Source organism: Coturnix japonica, chromosome 2, assembly GCF_001577835.2.
Source record: "Coturnix japonica isolate 7356 chromosome 2, Coturnix japonica 2.1, whole genome shotgun sequence".
Lineage (NCBI taxonomy): Eukaryota > Metazoa > Chordata > Aves > Galliformes > Phasianidae > Coturnix > Coturnix japonica.
This window is the reverse complement of record NC_029517.1, coordinates 38,915,109-38,940,159: the sequence shown is the minus strand read 5'-3', so window position 1 is coordinate 38,940,159 and position 25,051 is coordinate 38,915,109. Positions and strand designations below refer to the sequence as shown.

The 25,051-nt window shown below is 42.6% G+C and overlaps 3 protein-coding genes across 7 annotated transcripts in view; 1 reads left to right on the top strand and 2 right to left on the bottom strand.

Moving 5' to 3' along the window:
• Nucleotides 1-29: 29 nt before the first annotated feature.
• On the top strand, nucleotides 30-22,433 carry ACAD11 (acyl-CoA dehydrogenase family member 11). Its single transcript, XM_015854052.2, has 20 exons — nucleotides 30-309; nucleotides 1,572-1,671; nucleotides 1,915-2,040; nucleotides 3,079-3,240; nucleotides 3,453-3,617; nucleotides 4,299-4,446; nucleotides 4,974-5,095; nucleotides 5,758-5,864; nucleotides 5,999-6,122; nucleotides 6,649-6,726; nucleotides 7,106-7,244; nucleotides 7,357-7,464; nucleotides 8,207-8,305; nucleotides 18,194-18,260; nucleotides 19,073-19,158; nucleotides 19,356-19,427; nucleotides 19,873-20,027; nucleotides 21,020-21,136; nucleotides 21,423-21,532; nucleotides 22,041-22,433. Exons 1-20 carry the CDS (start codon nucleotides 173-175, stop codon nucleotides 22,153-22,155), a joined length of 2,337 nt encoding a protein of 778 aa, XP_015709538.1. The 5' UTR covers nucleotides 30-172; the 3' UTR covers nucleotides 22,156-22,433.
• On the bottom strand, nucleotides 10,328-14,388 carry ACKR4 (atypical chemokine receptor 4). Of its 2 annotated transcripts, none has more exons than XM_015854054.2 (2): nucleotides 14,271-14,388; nucleotides 10,328-12,275 (listed from the first exon to the last, which is right to left on the bottom strand). In XM_015854054.2, exons 1-2 carry the CDS (start codon nucleotides 14,345-14,347, stop codon nucleotides 11,195-11,197), a joined length of 1,158 nt encoding a protein of 385 aa, XP_015709540.1. In that variant the 5' UTR covers nucleotides 14,348-14,388; the 3' UTR covers nucleotides 10,328-11,194. The 2 variants fall into 2 exon arrangements, with proteins under 2 accessions (XP_015709540.1, XP_032298279.1); XM_032442388.1 differs by lacking the exon at nucleotides 14,271-14,388 and adding an exon at nucleotides 13,076-13,272.
• A 1,087-nt stretch (nucleotides 22,434-23,520) lies between the features above and the next one.
• The window catches only part of DNAJC13 (DnaJ heat shock protein family (Hsp40) member C13), a 51,267-nt gene continuing 49,736 nt past the window's right edge, over nucleotides 23,521-25,051 (bottom strand). For all 4 annotated transcript variants that reach the window (XR_001553157.2, XM_015854049.2, XM_015854048.2 and 1 more), the window contains one exon: nucleotides 23,521-24,390. Coding sequence is in view for 3 of the 4 variants with exons in the window: in XM_015854049.2 (XP_015709535.1) it covers nucleotides 24,293-24,390 (98 nt within the window). In the remaining variant the exon portion in view is untranslated. The remainder of the gene's footprint in view (nucleotides 24,391-25,051) is intronic.

The following is a 25,051-nucleotide window of genomic DNA, read 5'->3' as shown; positions in this document are numbered from 1 at the left end:
CGGGGCGGTTGCGCAGATAGCGTATCACCTGTGGGGACAGATCCGCAAGAAGCGTAGCGCCCCCGTGGGTGCGTGCGTGGCCGCTGCGCAAGGAGCGTATCGCTGCGGTGTGGGCGGCTCCATAGAGGGCGTAGCGCTACATTAGGCGGCTGTGCGGTGTTACAGCGCAGAGATGGCTGTGGAGCCGGGCACCAGCGACGTGAGGCGGCAGCACCGCTTCGATCAGGGCAGCCTGGAGCGGTATCTGTGCCGCTGCCTGCCCGGCTTCCCACAGCAGCCCGCGGGAGCTCTGTCCGTCAGGCAGTACAGGTGAGGGGGGCCGATCGCTGACCCCTGGCGGCTGTGAGGTGCGCCGACCCGCGGTGCCCGGTTGAGGTGTGTGGAGGGCGGCTCGGAGCCCGCGTTGTGCGGCTGTGGTGGTTCCCGACGGGCGGCCTCCCTGCCGCCCCAGTAGTTCAATTCGGGAAGGCCGAGTTTGCTGCGGGGCCTTTCACCCAGATGGAGCAGCAGCCACAGCCTGTGGTGTTAGTGGACTTTCCTCCGAGTTCAGGGAACGCGTCTGACCCCTGTGCGGTGCGGAGTATGACTGTTGTCGTGTTGTTCTTCACCTGCTTTTTAAGTGATCAGCAAATAAAAACTTTCAGGAGCGAATTAGAAGCATAATAAATCGATTGTAAAGCCCTGTGCTTATAGCCAGCTGGGCAAAAGCTTAACGCTGTGCTGAGAGCGGTGGGTTGAAGCAGTGAGTGTCACTCTGTGGGCTCCAAAACTCAATCCGAGCTCATATTCTTAAGGATATCTGCACCTATTTCTAAGAAACAGTGGGCAGTTTTTCATTGTCTTCTGATGCAGGTGTAAAACGTCTATGAAATTCCACTTTAGCCCTAGTTTTCATATGAGCTTCCTTGTGAGAGCAGCTGACAGAAGTCACAGTAAAGAATGTCTTCCTCATATCTAGTCTAAATCTACCCTCCTCCAGTTTAAAGCCGTTTCCTCTTGTCCTGTTGCTACACACCCTTATAAAAAGTCCCTCTTCAGAGGGAGGGAATTGTCCTCAGGAGCATGAAGGCAAACGGCTGCTTGATTTTTGATTTTCCAGTATTTCTGCTGTCTTTGACTGGACTAAGAATAGGTCTTAAAAATGATAAAGAATGAGGAGAGTGTGGCATGTAGGTGAGCTCAGGCCCTTGAGGAAGGTAGCAATCAATGAGCTTGATTGGGATATGGCAGGCGGTGTGTCACGATGGGTTTAAGTTCTTCTCTTATATAGGTATGTGGAGAAGCATGTAATATTTAGGATTCTTTGTCACCACAACATTTATTCTTTACAACATAACAGTTGCTATAGAATAGCTTATGTATGCGAATCGATGGCCATCTGACTCCTGATTTTGTAGGCTATCACTCGCATCTTTATAAGACTATATTTGAAACAAAACTTCAGGGAAAAGCCCTTTTCTCTGTCTTGCCACTTTGTTCAGGCCTTGTCACAGTGAACTCGGCACCATTTCCATTAAGAGTTTGCCAATTTCTATCTACATAGTAAGTAATTACAATCTTTCTCTTTGTAGCTCGGGACAGTCAAATCCAACCTTTTACCTTCAGAAGGGTGGGCAGGCCTATGTGCTCAGGAAGAAACCCCACGGCCCCCTGTTACCTAAAGCCCACAAGGTAGGTACCATTCCTCAGCAAGCTCCAAACACTTTGTATTGCTGGTGGACTCTGTTCTTCTTGTACCAGCCTCTTTTAGTTGAAGGTGTTTAAAAGTGCAGTCAATTACTTGAATCACTTGCAGTTTTCTATGCTGTACACTTGATTAAACATTAAAAAGGATAGATTGACATTAACTGTAGTAGGATAATGATTTGTGTTTAGGAGCTTTTCACTGAACCGTATTTTCTATGTCTTCTTCAGGTTGACAGAGAATATCATGTGCAGAAAGCTTTATTTTCAGCTGGATTTCCAGTCCCCAAGCCCCTGTTGTACTGCAGTGACGTTTCTGTCATTGGAACAGAATTTTACGTGATGCAGCATGTGAAGGTTCGTCAGCCAATCTGAGAGATTTCTTTCTTCTCCCTGGTCCAAGCAGTTTTTAAGCTGTCTAGAACTTAATAGAGTCTGAACTTAATAGAGTCTAGAACGTAATAGAGTGTGTACCAAGGCAAATAAATATTCCAGTCATATTTCTAAGAAATATTAACTGTCAGAGGTTCTTACCGATTTCAGGTTCTCCAGAGCTTATTTCCAGCTCTGCCAAAACATACAGCTCGTTATTTAACCTCTTTTGTGTTATCAGAAGGATGTTGTGAAATGTCTTCATATTGCTACAGTGCAAAGGGTGCTCATAACTGAGCCATAACAGGCTCCAAAATTATTCTGGATTCTTGGAAGAAATGGAACCCATTTGTTACTGAAAACAGTAATCTATGTACAGCCATGTTTTTCTATAAAAGCAAGCAGGGTTTCATCTCAAATACTACTTTGAGAAAGGACAGCATAGCTGTGCCCATCCATCACTCTAAGCATGCTATGGTGGAGTTGATACTGTTTCTGTTGGACTTGGTTGATTCTAAGTCTACTGTGTTTTTATTCCTGTGGGAGGAAGATTTGAGTTTAGGCCTCTTTCATCATGTCCTCCTCTACGTGGCTGTGCTTGTTCGACAAGTGGTGATGTGTGCCAACACGTAGCGCAGGGCTTTGTGAAATTCAGACTATGGAGAGCTAAAGCCTTGAGAAATACAGCTGTGAAAATATCCAGTTGGCTCTTGAGTGTTCTGGGATATGTATTTATAGTCTGAAATTGGGGATCTCAGGAAGAGCATTCAAAACATTTCTAATTGTATAAAACAAGAGCACATGCAAGAAAAGAAAGGAAAGTGGGAAGATCATGGGCTGTGAGATCGGTGCGTTTAATATATTAAACAAAGAGAATTATGTAAATGTATTAAATGAGGAAAGAATTTTTATTATATAATTAATATTGGTTCACTGCATTTGTTTAGCTGCTGAAACAACTAACTTTGCATCTCTTTGTCTATGCCTATATCCTACTAAGTATCTGATTTCCCATGTTTCTAGGGTCGCATCTTTCGAGACGCCTCGCTGCCTGAAGTGGGCCCAGCAGAGCGTTCTGCTTTGTATCTCGCAATGATAGAAACTTTGGCTCAGATGCACTCGTTTGACTTGCGGTCATTGGGTCTCCAAGGATATGGCAGAGGACCAGGATACTGCAGAAGACAGGTATAGCTCTTGGAAAAATTATCTTGTTTCGTCAGGTCTTTAATGATTTCATTTGCAAGCTGATTTATTCATCTTAGATGACTTGTAAAAGTAACCGTCGTATTTTAACAATTCAGCACCTTCATTTAGTTAAGTATGAGTGCACGGTATAAAGTTACTGCCATGTTCCAAGTAGATTCTATAGCGCTGTTAAAGTGCTTGTATTTTTTCAGGTGTCAACTTGGAAAAGACAGTATGATGCAGCTGCTCATACAGATATTCCTGCCATGAACGAGCTAGCCGAGTGGTTAGCAAACAACGTGCCACTTGATGATGATGAAGAAGCCCTAATTCATGGGGACTTTAGAATAGATAACATCATTTTTCACCCAACAGAGGTATTTCAAATGCATCTGTACATTTTGTACTTTGTAGTTCTCCATTATTGCCTCTTTACAGGGGTAGATAATGGCAGGACAAGGAGAAAATGTATTAAGTTGAGGGAGGGAAGATTTAGGTTGGATATCAGGGGGAAGCTCTTTATAGAGAGAGTGGTGAGGTCCTGGAACAGGCTGCCCAGAGATGTGGTGGGTGCCCCGTCCCTGGAAGTGTTTAAGAGCAGGCTGGATGGTGCCCTGGGCAGCCTGGTCTAGTATTAGATATGGAGGTTGGTAGCCCTGTATACGGCAGGGGGTTGGAGCTTCGTGATCCTTGAGATCCCTTCCATCTCAAGCCGTTCTTTGAGTTTGTTATTTCCTTGTACGTGTTACAGAGCATTCCCAAGGAATTGTGGTTCCTCTGTGTCACTGTACTTTCAGTATAGGGTCTGTTTTTTGATGTTTGGTTATGATCAGGAGCAAAAGCACCTGTATTTTCCTTATCAGCAAAATAGTTGCAGTAATATACTTCTGCTTACTTTTCTGCTTACTTTAAAATGAAACTACTTTTGCTGTAGACAGCTACAGTGCATGTTTTTTTAACTTCAAAGCAATTAATTAAGCTCCTGGATATTAAGTCTGTTGTCCGTGTGCAGATCCTTCATTCTTAGAATTCACTTGAGTTTTTTATTCTTATTTAAGGCTCGTGTTTTGGCAGTGCTGGACTGGGAACTTTCAACCACTGGTCATCCTTTAGCAGATTTAGCATACGCTACTCAGTTCTACTTCTGGCCTACATCCCTGAACGTCTTTGGTCAAGGATCTGTCTTCAATTTCAAAGGCCCCATAGGTATGAAGTTATCATCGTTTAGTCAAACTGAATTCTATGGTTGATTTCTATTTGGTAGATTACTTTTACAAACAACAGTAAAATTAACACGTACATCATTTTGCTATTGGAAAAGAGCTTTTCTGTAGTTTTCTTCATTGTAGGAGATGTGTTGGGAGATGGGCTGATAGTTTTAAGGTAGCATCTGTGTACATTAGTACATTAATTCTACAAAAGGTTATTTGGAACGTTTCTTAGAGATAATGGGGGTAAGCTCAAATTTAAATAGGAATGGGTGATGTTCACATAAACACAAGATAAAATTGTGGTGCAATGGATTTCCTGACTGAAGTGGAACTGGGGGGAGTTTATGTGGAATTCTTGCAACACCTGTTTCCTTTCCATATCTGAGCACATGAGGAATGATATATTACATTTTTTGCTGTACTAACAAAATGACTCAAGTATTTGAAGAATGAGGTAAATCCTGGTGGAGGCTGAGCATTCTAAAATATTCTGTTGGTGTTTTTTGTTGTTGTTTTTTGTAGAAAATCCCTCATTTGAAGAACTGATTTCTGTTTACTGCCGCTGCCGGGGTATCAGCACTACAATCCCCAACCTGAATTTTTTTCTTGCTTTGTCATATTTTAAACTGGCAGGGATATCCCAGGTAATACTCACTACTTCTGAAATATCACATTTTTATTATGAGTATATGTAGGTTGGTAATATTTTTCTAATGATGAAGTACTGTTGTGTGATAATGGGAAAGGTATTTCAGTTTGTCCCTTTAGAAGCAGTGTCTTTTAGATGCTTGAGACTGTGTACTCTAGGACAGAATTCTTGCTGCTTGAAGTATGTAACATGAGATATTCAGCCATTGTAGGGCAGGAATGTATTTTGTAGCTGCAGCCTAAGGATAAGGCTACTAAAGGTGTAAACCAGCTGTTAGTAATTTCGAGTAAGACTGTATATGCATGTAGGTAATGTAGTTGTGAGTAATAATGCATTGGCTGAAGGGACAGAGTGGACTTGCATGTAGTATCCAATACAGGTACACTTCAGGGTTTTTAATGGCTCTTTTGTCTTCTGTTGGTTTGGTTTTTTGTTCTTGTCCAACTCTCTCTTACTCCTGTCATTTATATCAGAAATATACCCAAAGCAGCATCAACATATCCCAGTAAAATCCATCTGAGTTCTATTTCTTCCCCCCAGTTAAGAACATCTTAACTTACTTTTAAGTGTAAGTTCATAGTTGAAGAAACCACCAATCTGAAAGAGACATTTTTAAGTACACAGTTATACCATCTATGCCTTTCTTTTTGGTTGTAGGGTGTATATGCTCGATATCTCATTGGAAATGCTTCTGCAGAGAATAGCCATGAATTTGCTAAGATGGTGAAGCCTTTGGCAGAAAAAGGCTTAGAGCTCTCAAAAAGGTAACACCGGTTTAAAGTACTGATCAGAGGCGAGGCAAGACTTACAGCTTCACTTATTTAAATGTCTCTATAAGGCAGCTTATATCATTGTGAGAGAAAACCTGGTCTTACTTATTGCATTGGATGTTCTTTAGATTGTCTTTCAGCAACATGCAACACAATACATCTGGAGAGCTGTTCTATCAAAGTAGGAAAGGCCAAGAAATGCTGCTGAAGGTAAAGCAGTTCATGAAGCAGCATGTATATCCAGCTGAGAAGGTAAAAGTCCCCAAAGTCTTTCATTCTCATGCAGATGTGCTAATGCATTGTGCAGACATGGAGGTGCTGTGCTCCTTTTATTTAGAGAGCTCACAGACAATATTTGATCTCATACGGTAACAGGAAACGTGAGTTGGGACTTGTAAATTCTGCATTTGTTAGATGATAATTTATTCATCCTAAAGCAGGTCCTAGGGCACTTCTGAAAGAGTGCTGTACATTACTAGAACATACTGGGGAAAGTACTAGGATTTCTAATACGTAGTTTTATTTAGTAACTAAACATTGGTACGTGGAATGACTGTTTTGATAATCTGCTAAACAGCTGACAGAAAACAAGCATGCTATTTCCAATTTATTTTAAAAAAGAAAAAAAGATGAGTTTTTATATCTGAATATATGGGAAACCTAATGCTTAGGTGTCAGCACTTTGAGCTTTTATTTGTGGTTTTGATTTTGAGTTCATTCCTCTCATGTAGTACTGTTGACATTGGTCAGCAGTTGTGTTTATTGTCATTTCTCTTAGGAAATAGCAGAATACTATGCTAAACATGGAAATACTGAGGAGAGATGGAAGAAGCCACCAGTGCTTGAGAGGCTGAAGGTATGGGATGGTTAATATTATTGAGCACTACTAGCAGTAAAAGAACCAGGCACTGACCATAAGAAATGGTGTGTGCTATTGGAGAAGTTAGCCCATCTGTGTGGAAACAAACAGTAAGGAAGTGAAAGGAAAAGAAGAAAGTGTGCAAAGGAGTTGTGAGACACAAACAAGAGAGGAGAAAAGCAGATGTGAGTTCTTGAGGTGGACATCTGAACTTTAACTCGAAATTGTACCTGTTGAAAATAGCCGCTGAGGAAAGCCATCAGATGTATTGGACAGCGTGTAAGACATAGGAAGGAAGGAAATGATCTGCAAGTCAATTTCATTGCTGTTTGAAAGATGTATTGCTAATGTTTTTCCCTGCTGATTCTCTGAACAGGAAATGGCCAAAGCAGAAGGTCTGTGGAATCTTTTTCTCCCAGCAGTCAGCGGTCTCAGCCAGCTCGACTATGCGCTAATAGCTGAGGAAACAGGGAAGCGCTTCTTTGCTCCTGAGGTTTTCAACTGTCAGGCACCTGGTTAGCAAACACTGTGCCTTAACTATGGCACTGAGAGCATTAAGAACATTGGGCATCTAATGCCTTACCATTTGTGCGTCAAGAAATAAATGTAACCACTCGTTTCTCACAGACACTGGAAACATGGAGGTCCTGCACATGTATGGGACTGAAGAGCAAAAGAAAGAGTGGCTGGAGCCCCTTCTAGAAGGGAAGATTAGTTCTTGTTTCTGCATGACAGGTAAGTTTTTATTTCAGAAGAAAATGAGAAGTAAGTGAAAGAAATCTTACAATGACATGCAAAAAGTATAAAACCATAAGTTGTTATGTATTAGAGAATGCAACTTGATCTAATGCCTGACTTAGTGGTTGGCAACCCTGCCTGCAGTGGAGGGGCTGAAATGAGATCACCTTTGAGGTCCTTTCCAACACAACCGTTCTATGATTCTGAGAATTAATACTGGAATTTCCACAATATCTGTGAATGTGTTTGCATATTAAGTCATCTCTACGGTGTGAGCACAAAGTTCTGCCTCTCCTTTGTAGAATCATAGAATTACCCAGTTTGGAAAAGACCTTGAAGATCATCAAGTCCAACCGCAGCCTAACCATAGTACCCTAACTCTAACAACCCTCTGCTAAATCATAGAATAGAACAAAGGCTGAGAGAGATGACTGTTACCTACAAGTAGATTGGGGGAGAGAAAGGATTTAAAAACATCAGAAAAAGAGGGCCGTTTAGTATAAAGGGGAGTCTGAGTTCAAGAACCATCAGGTTCAAGTTGGCTGTGAATGGTATGTCATCAGGAAATAGAAAGTCATTGACCACAGCAGAGTGAGGTACTGAAAACAACTTTTTCTGCTGTGAGCTGAACAGTGACACTGTTTTTGGAGTATATCTTGATCAGTGTATTTGTGGTGGTGGTACTACAGCTTGTATTTTTAATATAGTGCTGTGTGTGCTGTTTTTTTCTTTAACACAGAGCCTGATGTGGCTTCGAGTGATGCCACCAATATGCAGTGCAGCATCGAGCGAGATGGAAACAGTTACGTGATTAATGGCAAGAAATGGTGGAGCAGTGGTAAGTACAGAAACACTGCATAGGGGAGTGACTAAGTCTAAAATTCTTCCTGAGAGTTGGAATAAATAAATACGAAACCTGAAAAGTTCGTCTTCCATTTATGAACTGGAAAATTTCTTGAGTAAAAGCCATCGAAGGTAAAACAACAGAAAAAGCAGAATTTGTGGGTTTGGGTTCATTGTAGAACCTCTAAATTTAGTTCACAGAATGAATTTCTGGTGTTGTTCTTCAGAGTATACCTCGTTCCCTCACGTAACTTACATGTTTGTGGTCGTGGTCTTAAAACTTTGTTTTTATGAAGCAGTCTTTGGCAGCTTGTGTTTGAAATTTGAGTGTATTGTGGCATTCCAGTGAACTCTGGCTTATTATTAATCTAGTTTGGGACACTGATGCTCTGCTTCCTAGAGATGATTTTTCTTTTCTAATAAGAAACTTCCCAGAAAAATCAGTCAGTTGAACTATTAAGTGCTGAATATCCCTAACTTTGGAGTACTGTTTTTTATATGTTTGTTTACCAAAGCATAAGTGACCTATTCTGAAAAATCATAATTCGCTGGGAGTTTGGAAGCTAACCGAATAAACTGAGTTGCTGACCAGAGTGAAACTTGAATGTTTCAAGTACCTTTGTGTGGGCCAGCTCTCTGTGCAGACAGACTTGTGCAATACTGAGACTCACCAGAAGATAGAGCTCGTTCTCTTTCCTAGCAGTGCACATCTGGAGGCAGAGGGGGGCATGGTGTCTCCGGTCTCAACCTGAGAGCATCACTTAACTGCTAGCTGCTACCCTTGTTCTGGGACAGTGTGTCCCAACAGTGAATTGCAGTTCCTGAGGAAGTAATGGGAAAGTTCTTTCAGGGGTGATGCACAAAGTATATAATTCATAAAATCAGTTCATAGAATCACAGAATGGCTTGGGTTACGTGTGTCATAAGCTGGGGAGGAACTTATAAGGGCATGTAGTGACAGGATGAGGGGAAATGGCTTTAAACTGGAAGGAAGTAGGTTTAGACTAGAAACTAGGCAGAAACTCTTCACTGTGTGGATGGTGAGACACTGGAACAGGTTGCTCAGTGAGGTTTTGGATGCCTCCTCCCTGGAAGCATCCAAGGCAAGGCTGAATGGGGCTCTGAGCAACCTGGTCTAATGGGAGGTGTCCCTGCTTATAGCAGGGGGTTGGGAGTGGGTGATCTAGTTTATTTCTCTGAAGTCCGGGTGAACATGGGGACCTTGGATGTTTGGGAATTGCAGGAGCCTGACAGCCCAGTCAGAACATCACTCCAGGTGCAATCACTCTGTATGTGAGAAGACAAATAGAACTCACTCATACAGGAAGTCCCTTGCATCATGGAAGGACTGGAGATTATTACTAAGCTTTGTATGCATGCTTTGCACATTTACAGTAAATCTATTCTGGTTTAAACATATCAGATTGATGATGTATGCGTAGGCCGTGTGTTAATTGCTCCTCTATTCCTCAAAATACTGGACAGAAGTTCTAAAGGCTTTTGTCATCTCAACAGAGAGAAACAGCTTGTGTTTTGCTTATGCTACAGTTGGTTGTTGTCTGTCGTTGCAGAACTTACTCATTCAGTCCACAATTGTGTAATTAGAAACATTGTCTGAAAATGAGAGATTCTTGTTGTCTTTTATAAGCTCTTTATTAGAGCCTGCAGGATGGTTGAAGGCTTGGACAATATGCTATAAATAACACTTTTTATGGTGTGTTTAGAAAGCTGATTTGTCAATGTTTTTTAAATCCTTCTAGAGATAAGTGGGAAAACTGCAGTTGTTTATTTTTCTTGGCATCCCCACCATCTCTGTGTTAGCAGACAGCTTTTGGTACCTCTCAATGGAAAACCTATAGAGACCCACCAATCATGAGTTTCTGTGGAGTCAGAATCCCTCTCATTCACACTTCAAGTCTTTTATCCTTTGATTGATTAAACCCTATGCAAGGGATGCCAGTACCTACAAAACCAAGCAAAGATAAGTATATAAAAGATGAAAAGTCAGTTCACTTTGAATACTTGTATATTTTATTGTATCTTTGCATATTCTAGTAGGCTATAGTTGCCTCTGTATCTCATCATTTTACAAATTCCCACCAAAAATTCCAGGCCCTGTATCTGAAGTTTAACTTTAAAAAGTGTTTCTTGCATTTCTGCTCATGCTTTGATAGCATTACTCTGACATTCATGTTTGATCTTATGTTTACAGAGATCTGGAATGTGCCTCTCATTGGCCATTGGGCTTATTGAAGTTTAGGGCGAGCAGAAAATGGAGACATGAAGGATCATTTTTGGTAGTTACAGAGCAGGAGTTTGTGTTTCTTGTGGGGGTTGTTCTTGTTGTTCTACATATGTGCTTACACATAGAAAATGGCTTTTTTTCCTTCTCTCGGTTCTCAGTTGTGAACTGATACCTCATTTTAAGCTGCAACTGCGTCTCTGGAGCGAGAATTAGTCAAATGCTGTGAAGTTTTCCAGAATAGTTGGAGAAACACAAGATTACTGAATTTTGGTGCAGAGGTTCCTGTGCTGTCATTTTATTGCTGATGGTTTCCTTTTCTCTTTTAAATCGGTTGTTTAGATGTGTGCTGATTTTCCATTACACAGCAATTTAATATCCTGTTGCTGTGATTTTATGGTTTTCTTTTGTTGTTTTTTTAAAAAATACCTTAATTGTTTCCAGCACTTCCAGTATATTTTCTTTGCCTTGTGCTTGATTTTGACTGTGTTCCATTTTTGAGCTCCACTGTGTAGTGTCTTGGCTTCTCTGCAGGTTTTTAAGTTCATCTGCAAGACGACTTGCAGAGAAACAGCTGTTGGAATAATACCCCCCAAGTTAGTAAGTAATCCCTATTTTGATTAAGATAATACAAACAACAGTCTATATAGTGAAGCTAATCGTTTCTTCAGTACGGACTTCAGAATTCATAGAGATTTCTTCAGGCCCTTCATGCTGTTGTTGTCTTCTCCAGTACCCATAATGTTTTGCTATTTTCATAACATGCATTTTAAAAGAAGCCCCCAGGAAGGCATACAGAATTGGGTTCAGGCAGGTGTGAAACAGAGCTATGCTCTTGGTGACCTGGAGCGCAATGTCTATGGTTTTACTCGCCTCACAGTCAGTAATCAGTAGGTAGATGCTATCTATGGCTCGCCAGAACTTAACTATGTTGTAAGGTAGCTGGGTAATTATAAAGGCAGCCACTACTGCCAACAGAACCATGAAGGGTCTAGATTTTTTAGCGTTTGCAGATCTAAAGATTGCCCGAGCAGTAACTGAATAGCAGGTCATCATTACTAGGAAAGGAAGAAGAAACTCCAGGATAACTTCTAGGATCTGAATGGTTGCTTTTAAAAGTGTTTCCATGTTTGCTGGAAATATAGGTAGGCATTCATTCCTATTATTGTGTGTCATGACTTGGGTAAATATCAGTTCAGGGATGCTGAGCAGTATGGCAGACAGCCAGACACAGATGCAGGTAACGCTGCAGTGTTTTCCAGCTCTTCTGTGATGCTGGGACTCAGAGGTAGCCCTGTATCTATCCACACTGATACAGGCCAGGAACAGCATGCTAGAGCTGAAATTCATGGTGTAAAGAGAAGAAGTGAGCTTGCACATTGAATTTCCAAGTTCCCATCCCTGCACTGCATTTGCAGCCCAAAAGGGGAGCGTGAAGAGCAAGAGCAAATCAGCAATGGCCAGGTGCATGATGTACACATCTGTCTTGGTCTTTGGTTTCTTGCAGTAGGCGTAAATTGCAACCACTAACGAATTTCCAGCAACTCCAACAGTGAAAGTCAACGCATAGAACACAGGGAGGAATACTTTCATGAATTTTCTCACATCTTCTTTTTCACAGAGAAACTCGTATGTGTTGTAATCTATGTTAGAGCTGGGATAATGCTCATCGTCCTCAATCCAGTAATCAGTTGAGTTGTTCACCTCCCAGCCCATGGCAAAGCTGAAAGTCAAATAAAAAAGAAAAAGGGGGGAGTGTGGGGTTGGAAAGACATCAAAGAAATAATACAGGTTTCAAGTTTTAAAACTTGGAATGGAAAACACAGCTGTCCCATGGAGTCAGTTCGTGAATGACTGTGGAACAGACTGAGTTTAGTCTGTTCCTGCAGAATCAAAGTGATGTGGGTATCCTGAATCTTAGTGCCGGAGACAGCTCATGGTGGTATGCACCCAAAGGAATCTTACCACATACAAAACTGCCCGCAAGTACCCAAACAGTTCTCAGCCTTGACTGTTTTTTTAAGCTCATGATGAATTAGTTCTGTAAACACTCGGGCTGTGTCCTCACTGCCTGTTTAAGACCGAAGTTTAAATGTTCTCATCTTCGGTCTTCAGCAAGTCACGTCCTAAAGAATTTTCTTCTCTAGTGGCTGTGTTCACTGAGTGATCAGCTGAACTTTCAGTTGTAAACTACAGTACTGCAGCATGGTGCAGTTGGTGACAGGGTTGGTGACCCTGCACATAGAAGGGGGGTTGAAACCAGATGATCATTGCGGTCCTTTTCAAGCCAAGCCATTCTATGATGCTATGAGTTATATATGGTTATATATATTCAGTGAATCGGCTGTATACACCTTATAAACTGTTTCAGATGGCAGTTAACAATTGGTTAATTGGTTTGGCTTTCACTCTTAGTGACTTTGTTAGATTTTTTATTATTTATTTCCTAGCATTTCAAAACACTCTCCATTAAACTTTAAACAATGATTACTCCCAATTTAAGACTTGTAATTCGCCATTTACCACTGCCCAACTGAAGCATGCGGAATGGGAAGTCATGTAGCTCTGTTTCTTTGGCAAGGGTTATCTGTTCTGTGCCTGACAGTGTGTGTTAGCAGGATTTCCCAGCAGGGGTGATCCTTTGCAGCTTTGTAGTACTTTGAGGAGAGATTCAGACATCGGCTGTGAATGTCTCTTTTTTTAGTAGATGACTACAGGGCAAGTTTAATCCTCTTAGTCAAGGCTAGAAGAAAAATAAAACCTTAATTGAAAAGATTGGGCTGTAATCTAAACTGTTACTGCAGAACCCATCTGGGAGCACTTAATCAAATTGAATCACAAGGCAGATTTGTCTCGAAAGCAAAACGATAAACATTTTGGTGTAAACTTTGAGAAGTCTGGGTATCACAAAGCACTTTGGCTGTGACAGGGAGCTTGCTCTGCTGCCTGACACGATTTTGGCTGACGAGTTTGTGATGGAAAGAGATATGTAGCGTTCAGCTGTTGATATTCCTCTGTTAAAAATCAAGTCATGTTTTGACTAGCAAACCTATTCATATTTGTCATTCGTACTTGTGTTGTTTCTCAGGCACACGTGCATGCACATTACGTGAAGCACTGCTGGCCTGTGGAGCTGCTGAACGGCAGTGGAACAGGCTTGGCCTCCGTCCCATGCAGTGCTCTGATCCTATAGAATCAAAGCAGTGTGGGTCTGCTGGATCTTACAGCTGGAGATGCCTCAGGATGTCGTGTACAGAAAAGAATATTCTCATGTACAAGCAGTGTTACTGTGTACAAAACTGCCCACAGGTACCCAAGCAGCTCAGAACTTCAGCTGCTTTGTCGAGTATTTTTTTTTATTATTTATTATTATTGTTTTATTATTCTAGGAGATACAGGTTTCTTAACAGACACTGTACTGTTTCCTGCGGTATTGTTCTAACCTTCCATTTAGATACAGATTCAGTGTTTCTGTCTGTTTAAAGTCAATGTGGGACTGTACGAGTACATGTTGAATGAAGTTAATACTCCCAGTTTAAACAGCTGCTTTTCCTTAATGCATTGAGCAGTAACCTGTCTGACCAAAAGAACTGAATTTTACCATTGGAAACGACATCTCCCTGTAAAGCCAACCAAAGTAAGAGTAAAGCCTGACTTTTCTACTTGTAAGCATATCACACTTAGCGTACAGAGCAGTGAGAAATAAAGCAGAACTAACCTTTTGTCAGCAGGCTGGTAGGAGATGCTGTAACTGAGATGTGCTTCAGTGAAGTGGTCTGTGTTAGTCGGACGCATTACATTTTGTCATCAAGCACCACACCCTCATCTGGAAGGCGGTTGCACTTTCGTTTTGACTGCCAGTTAAAAAAAAATATATCAACAACAAATCCTGTTTTCCTTGGAACCTTTTGTACTGAACTCTCACGTTTCCTATTTGCCTTCCCATTCAGCCCCGAGTGTGGTGTTCTTTGGAACGTCAAGGCTCTTTTCCTCTCTCTCAACGTTGTCCAGATATGCTTCGTGTAATCAAGAGGCTTTTAACAAATTACACATTTCAAACGTGAAGAGGAGAGGAAAGAGGAGAGATTTGAGTCACCGTATCATTTCATCAGAGCAGTACTGCACTTTGCTGGCTGCCTATAGAAGGATTTAAGAGTCTTATATGCTGTTTCAGTACCAACAAAAATATGTCTGCTTTTTGTGAGACAGAAGAGTTTTCTCATTCCATGTTGTGCTGTGGGTCAAAACTAGGAATACAATAGCTGAAAGGTGTGGAAGAAATGATAAGGCGTCAACAAGTGTACGAGCAGATAGTCCTGCACCCTGTGGGAGAGTTCTCAGGGCCTTGGATGTTGCCAGTCAGGCTCATAATCAAGTCACCATTTGATAATGGTTTTTATAGGAACTGTAAGCAAGGCAGGTGTTGCGGAAGGAAAATAAACAATGCTGTTTCCTCTGAGGCATTGTTTCTTCTGCTTTCGATGTATTGCCTGTGTTATAAAGCAGTGATAGTTTTACAGGAAAGGAAGGATGGAGAGGTTCAGAGCTTCACATGCAGACATTAATGCTTTTGCACTCAAGTGTGGGCTTACGTGGACTAAGAACTCCAGAACAAGGCTGGATCTTGCTTAGATTTCCATGATCTGTACAGCTCAATTTGGTTTCTTATGCGAGATTTCTCTTGTGTAGAGTGTCAGGAGTCCCTTGTGGTCTTCCAGAGTATTGTATTTGGATTTTCCTTGCGAGTTTCGCTAAGAGTAATTATTGTATTTGGATTTTCCTGTATCCTTGTGAGTTTCGGTAAGTGCAGTGTTGATGTCAAACCACAGGGAGAGATGTTAAGCAGACCAGAAGTCAGGTTTTGCTTTTTGCTATGCTGGCTCAATGGACCCACTTGCTGTGGCTGAATCAGACATTACTCTGTGTTTTGAGTATTTTGGAACACGGGAAAGGAAAAGTTCTTCACAGTGGTCAGCGCAGAATGGGACAGGCAGGTTTTTATGGCTTCATTTGCTTTCACAGCAAGAAAGAAAAATAGTTTGGGAGAGGATTTAAAAGCTAAAGCTGGAATACTGTGATATTTGTGCATAGTTCTGTGGTTTCCATCTCGAGCTGTCGCAGCACTTTCCTGGTGTTCCCTGCAGCCATAGATAAGGACATTTGGGTTGCTTCCAGCATGTCTGCTTCTTGCAACTCGTGTCATTACTTAAGAGGCCTGGCTTTAAAATAAGTGAATCTCTCAGTTCTCTGGAATTATTTTTGTCTTAATATTGTCTCCATCAAGATAGAGTTATCATGGTAGAAGTGGGAAAGCTCCTAGGGTTATACGAGATGGATGGAGGAGAGGGAAGGAAACATTCCTACGTTCTGCAGCTGCTTTCATTGGCATCATCAGAGGCTGTGAACACAGGATGGAGACTGAGTGGCCACACTCAGTGCAGAACCGAGTCTGCTCTGCTGATTTTCTGCAGATCCCTGACACCATCTGTCTTCCTTGTGGACCCATTATAACCTTTCCCATACATGAGTTGTGTCCAGCAGTGTTAAATGGAGAGAACTGTAGGACTTCAGGATGTCTGAAGGGCTTAAAAATACAAAAGGATGCTTAAACGTATGGTGTGTCCAAATGTAGCAGTGCTGTAATATAAAAGCTGTGGACAGGTTGTGCAGAACTATACTTAAAACTGACCTAACATCTCTCTTATTCCTGTTTGTTGAATAGTTTCTTGCAAAACTACTGCTAACTGCTGCCAAAAGGACAGGCAGCTCTGCCTCCTACCCCATCCTCCTGCAGCTTCTTTGAATTCCATAAGGAATGTTTGGATGCCATTTATAAACGAGAGATTTATTCCATCCAAGCAGTCTGCATTTTTTCAAAGCAATGCAATCTTTCAGAGACCTGCACTGCACCAGGACTTCAAAGCTGGGTAAATAGCTCTGAGGAATAGGAACGGTCGGGAAGCCGCCTTCCTTTCCTGTGTGTAGATGGATGAAAAGGTCATTTGGAACTTATTGGTGCTGCTTGAGAGCTTCTTGCCAGCCATCTCCTTCTCAGCGATCTCACTAAGTTCAACTTCTGCTTTCTTTTTTTCTTTGTTGTTTGTTTTTACATAGGATGGAGGAATTCTGCCCTTTTTGAAGCAGGGTTGTAACTTGAAGATAGTTTACAAAACCGTTCATGTCGTGACTCCTTAAGAAAATAACCTTTGTTGTAAACCACACCAGGATAAACATGGTTTAACCACATGTGTAGTTCTGTGAGGGAAGTCAAATACCACTCATGAATGCAGCATTTCTTTTCTTATGATGGTATTCTGCAAAGTGCATGGTGTGTTGCTTGAGGCCTCACTGCCTGCTTGTATTTGTCCAGAGGAATCAACTATCTGAGATTCTACAGAGTTGATTGATCCCCTCCCACACCAGCTTTTCACTCAGCTACTTCATTGCGTTGGTGTAGGACAGCCTATAGGCCACAAGTAACTGCACCTTGAGGACAGTGGACGAAGAGCATATTGCAGAAGAGGAAGGTGAACTACCAACACTCCGAGTTTGGTAGAATGAAGGAAATCTGCCTTCCCACTCCCTGGCCATTGCAGGGGTGTTTCTCACAAGGAAGCAGCTCATCTCAGAGCCAGCTGATTGCACTGTGTAGACCCAAAGCTGGTGAGAACTGCTGCCAGAGAAGCTACAAAGCCTTCTTTGTTTCTGGCATCAAAACACCTGAAGTTGGCACATGTTGAATCTTTAAATCTCTGGGAAGCTTGAAACCTCCCTTGCTATAGAGATAAAAGTGCTGCTGATTGTTACGTGTGTCGAGTATAATCCTGCCCTCCTTGCCCTTTGTTGTGTGTGTGAGGTGTTGAAAGGAATGAGAGCAGGCTTTGCTATGAGGAAACTTGTAAAGGAAAAAAAAAAACAGTGGGGATTGGGTCTCTTAGAATTATGGCACTTTAATCAATGGTCAAATCTTTTAGGACTTGTACATTAGAACAGTACAGAGATGCTCATCGGTGGCTTGAAACGCTACCAGATTATTTTCAGGTAACAATTTAGAATGAGATCTTTCTTGAAGAACAAACTAAAATCATTTGCACAGGGGGGATCAAAACCCGAATTCCAGAGCTGCTGAAGTAACAGCAGAGCTGTCAGTGGTGGCCTTCAGTCGTCTGATTTGCACAACCCAATGGCTGTCATGGAGCTGACATTTCATTCCCATACAGCTCCTCCAGTCTTCGGTGCTTTGAGAAGTTTTAGCTTCAGGTTCGTTTTTGTGTCACACATTAAGCTGTAAAGCAGACAGAAGTAAATAGATTCAAGTTCCTTCATGTTCTCTTTTCTTCAGAAAAGATGGTGGAGCTGGACCCTGGAAGGTTTGGATATTTGACTTTTGGTTTTCTCCTCCCCACAAGTTGCCTCCCTTTTGCATGTTAAGCAATAAGGTGGATTTTGTTACTGTCTGATTAAGATGGATTTTGTTACTTACTGTCTGATTACTCAGAGTATAAACACAGAAGTAGATTGCGTGCTTTTGTTCTTGTAGCACGAAAGGAAAGGTTTGTCCATATGAAGCTGCATTTGATTATACGCTGAAGTTTTTACATTGAAAACTAGTTTTGTGTTTGTTTGTGACTTTTTTTTAAGGTGCCGGGAACCCAAACTGCAAAGTTGCAATTGTCATGGGCAAAACCAGGAACTCCTCAGCATCCAGGTAAGGATTCCCAGGAGGTTCAAAGAGCTGCCTATAATTTGTTTCCAGGAGGTGTCACTGCTTGCAAAAGCTTTAGGTGCAGTAGTGCCACACTAGAACTGCCTCTTATAAAACCATAAGCAATATGTAAAATGCTGTGCAGCTGGGCCTGCTGAAGTCTTGCAGCTCGTAGCACGTATAACTGGAAACATTTATATCACTGAGTTGGATTTTAGCCCACATTCCAGCGATTATCAGAACTTCTTGGATGTGTTTAGGCTCCCTTGAGAAATAAGCATTGTGTCTTCCAGCATCCAGGGCGGGTTGTCCAGCAGCTGTGTGAGCTGTGGCATCTGCTGGGCTATCTGGAAGCTGCATAGAAGTTGATGGAGAGAATGACATGATACTGCACTTTCTAGAGCTGGAGTTCAGGGCCTCAGGAGGTCACCTCCAGTCCTGTGTGACTGATAACCCTCCTTGAATGTCCTGGAGGCATTTAAACATGAGGATTACTTTCTTGGACTGTAGGCGAGTTAAAATGATGATACTGATAAAGATGTTTAGAGAGCAAAGAAGGAAGGCTGGGGGAGGAGATGGACTGTGTGGGACAGAAGCAATAGCTTTTCATTCAGGGTACCTTAGATGCCAGTGGTACATTTGGTGGTCCAAGCACGTGCCATACTACTACATGCAGACAGAATGGCTGCAGTACACAGAAGTCAATGTCAACATGTAGCAATTGCTAAATTGAGGATAAAAAATAAGAACAAGCAAGGGAATAGGACAGAGAGGAGGCTAAAAACTAAGCACATGTACCTTCTGTCTTGGTACAGATACAGGCAGCACAGCATGATCATTGTCCCCATGGACACCCCAGGAGTGAAGCTGATCCGACCACTCTCAGTGTTTGGCTACATAGGTGGGTGACAGGAGTTACTGACTGTACATCTGGTAACGTTAGCCATCCTGGGAGCTGCAGTAATACTGATCAATGTTGTGTATGAATAAGATGCATATAGAGAAAGCATTAAGAATTGAAGGCCTCTTGTTTTGCATTCTTTAAGCATAGACATTATCCTCCTTTTTATCCTGCTGCTGTTTTCTCTATACCTGTAGATGAGATCCACGGAGGACATTTTGAGGTACATTTTAATGACGTCCGAGTACCTGTCTCCAATATAATACTGGGTGAGTTTCAATATTAATTGTTCCTTAACACGTACGGCAACAAATCAGATTTACAGAAGCAGTGGTTTATTGGATGAATCACCAGAAATTGATGTGTTTAATGGAGGATTCCTTAGATAAGGGATAGTTGGTTGAACATGCTTATAATGGGAGCCTTCCCTGACTTTCTCACAGATACATTTTTCAGTGTGAGATTAACATTTAGGTTATATCAGGTAAATCAAACCCTCTCAGAAACCATCTTAGGGTGATCTCTGTGCTGTAAGTAGTAATAACAACGGGTCAGTATAGATGTAGGTAAACAAGCACAGCGCTTCTACAAAATAAACTTCAAAGAAGTTTGCTTTTAGCTCTGCTGCTCTGTGGACACCTTTGCTCTGAGCCATTGATCACTTCAAGCAGAAATGAAGGGCTCAGCCTCTGACTTGTTTTTCTTTCCACCCAGGTGAGGGAAGGGGGTTTGAGATCGCACAAGGTCGGCTCGGGCCAGGCCGCATTCATCACTGCATGAGATCCATTGGTGCAGCCGAAACCGCCTTAGAGATCTTGTGCCAGCGTGCAGCACAGAGGGAGACTTTTGGGAAGAAACTGTACCACCACGTAAGCATGTTTTCACCTTGTCTCGATTCACATCTATTCCAGACATCACTTTTTGTTTTGCTCAGATCTGGAGTTGAAATGCAGTTGCACAAGAGCATCCTCGCTATCTTTTACCAGTAGGAATAAGAAGTTGGCACTCTGCTTTCTTTAGGAATCACCAGCTGTTAAAAGTTGGTTTATCGCATTTCAAGTGTTCCTCAATCTTACCCAACAGCTGGGATGACCATTGGAAAGAAACTTTTGAAAAGAAACAAGTAAAAGCAATGGAAAGAGGAAGCTGAGATTACATCTGGCACACCGTTAAAAAAACCTTGTGCAGACCCAGAGGGAATAATCTTACACATACATTTTCCAGTCATATCATTGCCAAACCTGCCTTCGCTACTGGAGCCAGGAATGAGAATTGGATGAGGCGCTCCCTGCGTTTCTCAGAACACCACGTGCACCCTGATGAAGCCACTGGCCACACCTTGCAGAAGCGGAGCAGATTCTCCCCAGCTGAGAGGGGAAGCTGTTGGCCATCTGCAGTGACAGGCTGAGCATCACCTCCACCCTGCTCCCGTGGGAGTGACAGCCCTGGGAGCTGGCAGCAGGAGGGAGCACCTGAATACCTGCACAAGGGTTCAGACCAGCTTTGCTGCTATAAGCCAAGCCCCCAGACCTTGCACTGAAGCGAGTACTGTGCCTGCCAAGGCAGCAACATTCACACTCCAGCCAGGAAAATAAGTTAAGAGCAGCAGGGAGGGGCTGCTAAGAGCATATTACAAGCAAACAGCATGTATTTCATACTTAGTTTGGCTCAAAGGAGCTACTGCTGGATCACTAAGACAAATGCAGCAGGCACAGCCCTGCGGCTGTTTGCCTGTTTGTGTAACACACCATCACCACAGAGCAATGTAGGCGTCTTCCCTATGGCAGCCTTAACCTGACCAGGCAGAAGGCATTCAATGACTTTCCACCTTTTTCTTCCTTTTTTGTTGTTGTCCCTGCAGGAAGTTGTTGCCCACTGGATCGCTGAGTGCCGCCTTAGCATAGAACAAGCTCGACTGCTTACCCTGAAAACAGCCAGCAAGATTGACACGCTGGGCAACAGAAAAGCAAGGAAAGAAGTAAGTTGGTTTTTTTGGCAGCCCTGGGCTGGGACCTGAGGGGCGCAATACACACACATCTTCAGGAGATGAAATGAAGTGAAAGCACATTGCTCAGTCACCTCAGTGCTCTGCCATAGTCTTGCATGGCTGTCCCTCCTGGAGACTTGAACAGGAATGGGAACAGCGTGGCTCTCATCCAGTCCTCGAGGCTGCGCTACCTGACAGCAGTTTTCAGTAGAACTATTAGGTAAACAAACACAGTCACTTATGAAACTGTTATTAGTGAGTTGTCCTCTACCTACAGATAGCCATGACCAAAGTGGTTGTGCCTCGAGCTGTGCTTAAAGTGATTGACTGCGCAATCCAAGTGTGTGGCGGAGCTGGAGTTTCCCAGGATTTTCCTTTGGCTTCTATGTGAGTAAGGGAGACTTACTGCTGCTGGCTGAGGTCTCTTTCTTAAGATAAGGCGATGGTGTAATTCTAGTACGTGTTTGTTTTTTTACCCCAAGTAGCCAGAAGTCATAGGCCATGTGCCCACATGCACAAACTGGCTTTTAGAATTAAATTGGCCTTGCTTTATCCCAACAACAACAATCACCAAACGACACACCCCCAAAACAGCAAAAAAGACCTACACACACAGCTGTCAGGGGAACTAAGCTAATTCTAATGAGCAGCACAGAGAAGCTGTTTCTAAAGCTCAGTTTAATCCTTTTGCTGTTGGGGTGAAGCCTTCAGAATTTCCAGCACATGCCTCTCAACCCTGCCTGGATAATTCAGCTGCAACATCTCCCCCAGTGACTCTTTTAATAAGGCTCCAAAGAACTACATCAGAATTAAGTCTGAGAATTCCCAGTGCCAGACTGGTTTGCTTTTGCAGCAGGGCTGGAACTCTGCCCCTAATTCAGATCTCCCTGCACAGGTTTGCATACATTCGGACCTTACGTGTGGCAGATGGGCCTGATGAAGTTCATCTGTCAACGATTGCAAGGTGGGAACTACTGGATCAATCAAAGAAACTAACTGCAAAAATGTGATGTCAGCGTAAAGGCCTCTCACATGGACAGGGGACTTAGAAAAGATGACACTGTACAATGCTGACTAAGCTAAAAGTGAATGAATACAAACCCTCGATTCCAGCTTGAAGCAATAATTATTCTCAACCCTTACTCATAATTATTGCACTTACTAATTACTACACGTATTGAAAAATTGTTTTACAATCCCGTGCCTTAAGTAAGGGCATCTATGGAACAAACAACAGGATGTGCCTGGGTTCTTTATAACACGGAATAAAACCTATTTTCTAACAGGCTTTAAGTGCTTTATTTGCTCTGAGCCAAAGCGCTGTAGCTTTTTATCATCAAGTCAAAGCAACATAAACCTCATTACCGATCAGATGACATAGAAATGCCTTTCTTCCTCTTTCCGGAACATGGCTTCAGTCCAGTCCTCTTTGCTCACCCTCCTCCCTCTCCTTTTCACTGAACATTGCACTCGGGGGTGCACAGTGCAGGAGTTCAGGGCTGGGACACAGCACATCATCTGTAGCTGTTCCTTACTTTGAACACAGTTATCTCCTCCCTTTTCTCTATACCAGCACCCTTTTAGTCTTCCCTTGCATTCTGCCTTGCGCATCCTCAAGCCTCCTCCCAGTTCCAGCTCTTTCTTAAAGGTATCTGAACTTAGGTGGCAGCTTCCCCTCTGAAGGGCTGAATTTTGACTGGGACTAATGCTGACCAGCACAGGGCAGTTCCTGCCCACTGCTCTCAACCCCAGCTCTGCTGTTTTGTGTCCCTCTGTGAAGTTCCCAAAGGGCACAGTTCTTCACTAACAATCCACTTATGATTCACGTTACTTACAAGTGTTGTCTTTTTGCACAAACAAACAATCCTTGCCTGATGTGAGAGCTCAAAGAACATACACAGCTGTCAGACTTAAGGTCAGAACTTGTCTCATCTTGAAGACCCAGCCAAACTGAGAGTCACCACCTGAAAGGTGTCCTAGCAAAAGCTGCTCAACTCAGAGGAGTCCAAAGGCAAAGTATTTACAGCTGGAAGCTTCCTGCAAATAAGTTTCTTCACATCAGTTCATTACATCTAAAAAATAAGAGGTTAGAGCTCCAGTCAAGCAGTCAAATAACAACCTACGTTTCCATTTGTCCTGGTTTCCTCTCGCTTCCTGCCAAGAACATTTCCTCAGGAATTAAGAACATCAACAAGTCATTTGCTGAAGCGCATTTCAGATATGAAAAACCTGGAAGTTAAAACCTCCATATGTTTCTCCAAGCAACAACTGCCATGAAACCAGTTCAGCCACACTCCGTGAGGCCTCCGAGCACCCTGGCTTCCCTGTGCCCTTAAAGAACTGCTATGTAAGGACACCGCTTTTATCTCATTAACAAGGCTCTTAATTCCCTTTATTTTAAAATTTTATGTACATATGAATGATCTGTATAATGTACACTCAAATATAGAAAGTTTTTATATACTGGATAATGTATCGAACATTTCACAATGACACTAATCTCTTACATAACATGTCAACTCCAAGGTTTGTTGTTTTGTTGGGTTTTTTTTTTGCTGAAGCTTTTTCAGTTTGGTAAAGCCGGTTATAACGTACGAGTGTCTAATGCTGGCTGATCTCAGGGAAATAATGTTAATGATTAAGGACATCAGTGAAGCGGTACAGGGACAAAACCCTTTGGAAGTCATGTTCAGGGGGAGTGATCGTGTCCGACTGGGAAAAGAAGAGATGCCTTTATAGTGGGGGGGGTTGGTGAGGTCAAAGTGATTTTAGCCCAATTCCTCTAGACTGTAGCTCAACTCCAGTCATGCTAGTTCATAAAATATAAAAACTAGGAAAGTTTGATTCACAGTCTTGTAAACAAATACAAAGGAACAAAAAAAAAATGTGCTTACGTACAACAAGAACAAAAATTCTTGTGTACCCATTTCAGCTGATCCACAGAGTGCTTTCTTACGTCGCAGTGTGATAAAGAGTCACTGACAACTTTTTCCTAAGGAAAAAAACAAACAGTCATAGAAAAAGGAATAACACTGTCATTAAACACTTGGAAAGGCAGTAATTTCACTTCAACTCGTTGGAGGAAAATGCAGTTCCTCAGCACTGGCCACTCTGCCTTTGTGTCTCTTTGATGAGAGATTTGAGTCCTTAGCTGACATCTCCCACTTCGTTGTCAACCGGGGGTGGGATGTTGGGCATTACAGATGACGTCGTCCCTGCAGTCAGGTAACCAGCAACTCCAGGGCCTTTTGGACAGAGAGCATAACACCAGAGGTTAGTTTCAGATCTGAAAAGTGATAAAACAGCCTCATTTTAGGCTCTGCGATCTTTGTACGTCCCTTCAAACAGAGCCATTCTATTCTAATTCCCTCTAGTAACACTGATCCATGTCAAACAGAGGAGAGTCCAAAGGAAAGCTTTTAAATGCTTTGGAGTCTAGGAACACGAGGAGTTAAGGCAGCGTAGTTCCCTCAGTCATTAAGTGGGGCAGCCTACTTAGAGTGTTCTCAGCCTCACTCAGCTTTTTTCTGATGTACCAAGTGAAAAAAAAAACCCAAACAGCAGCATTGTCTCTCTCACCTTCCACCACAGAGGGGGCAGTACAGAGGAAGTGGATTTCCTCCACCACAGAGAGGAACTGCAGCAGAAGTGAAATGCCTCTGGGCACAAGCTCCGCTACTGGGAAGGATTTCCCAGGCACTTGTGGGAAATGGAAGCAGTGTGCTGCCTTATGGCCAGGCAGAACTGCCTTGCACTTCTCTAGGGCAGCTCCTTGGGCCCTTGCTTAAAACCTCAGCTTTGCACTGCAGCCATAGCTCCCCCCTCACCCCCCACTCAGAAATAACACTTAGTCATAAGGAAACATGCAACAAACAATAACAACTTGTGCTGCAGCATGAGGTGTTC

What these genes read in the sequence shown, in the direction of transcription:
- ACKR4 (XM_015854054.2), bottom strand. Translation starts at nt 14,347, where the DNA reads ATGCGTCCGACTAACACAGACCACTTCACTGAAGCACATCTCAGTTAC. An exon ending in TACCAGCCTGCTGACAAAAG is followed by an intron (nt 12,276 to 14,270) that starts GTTAGTTCTGCT and finishes TTTGACTTTCAG; the next exon opens with CTTTGCCATGGGCTGGGAGG.
- ACAD11 (XM_015854052.2), top strand. Translation starts at nt 173, where the DNA reads ATGGCTGTGGAGCCGGGCACCAGCGACGTGAGGCGGCAGCACCGCTTC. An exon ending in TTTCAACTGTCAGGCACCTG is followed by an intron (nt 7,245 to 7,356) that starts GTTAGCAAACAC and finishes CGTTTCTCACAG; the next exon opens with ACACTGGAAACATGGAGGTC. An exon ending in CTCAGTGTTTGGCTACATAG is followed by an intron (nt 19,159 to 19,355) that starts GTGGGTGACAGG and finishes CTATACCTGTAG; the next exon opens with ATGAGATCCACGGAGGACAT.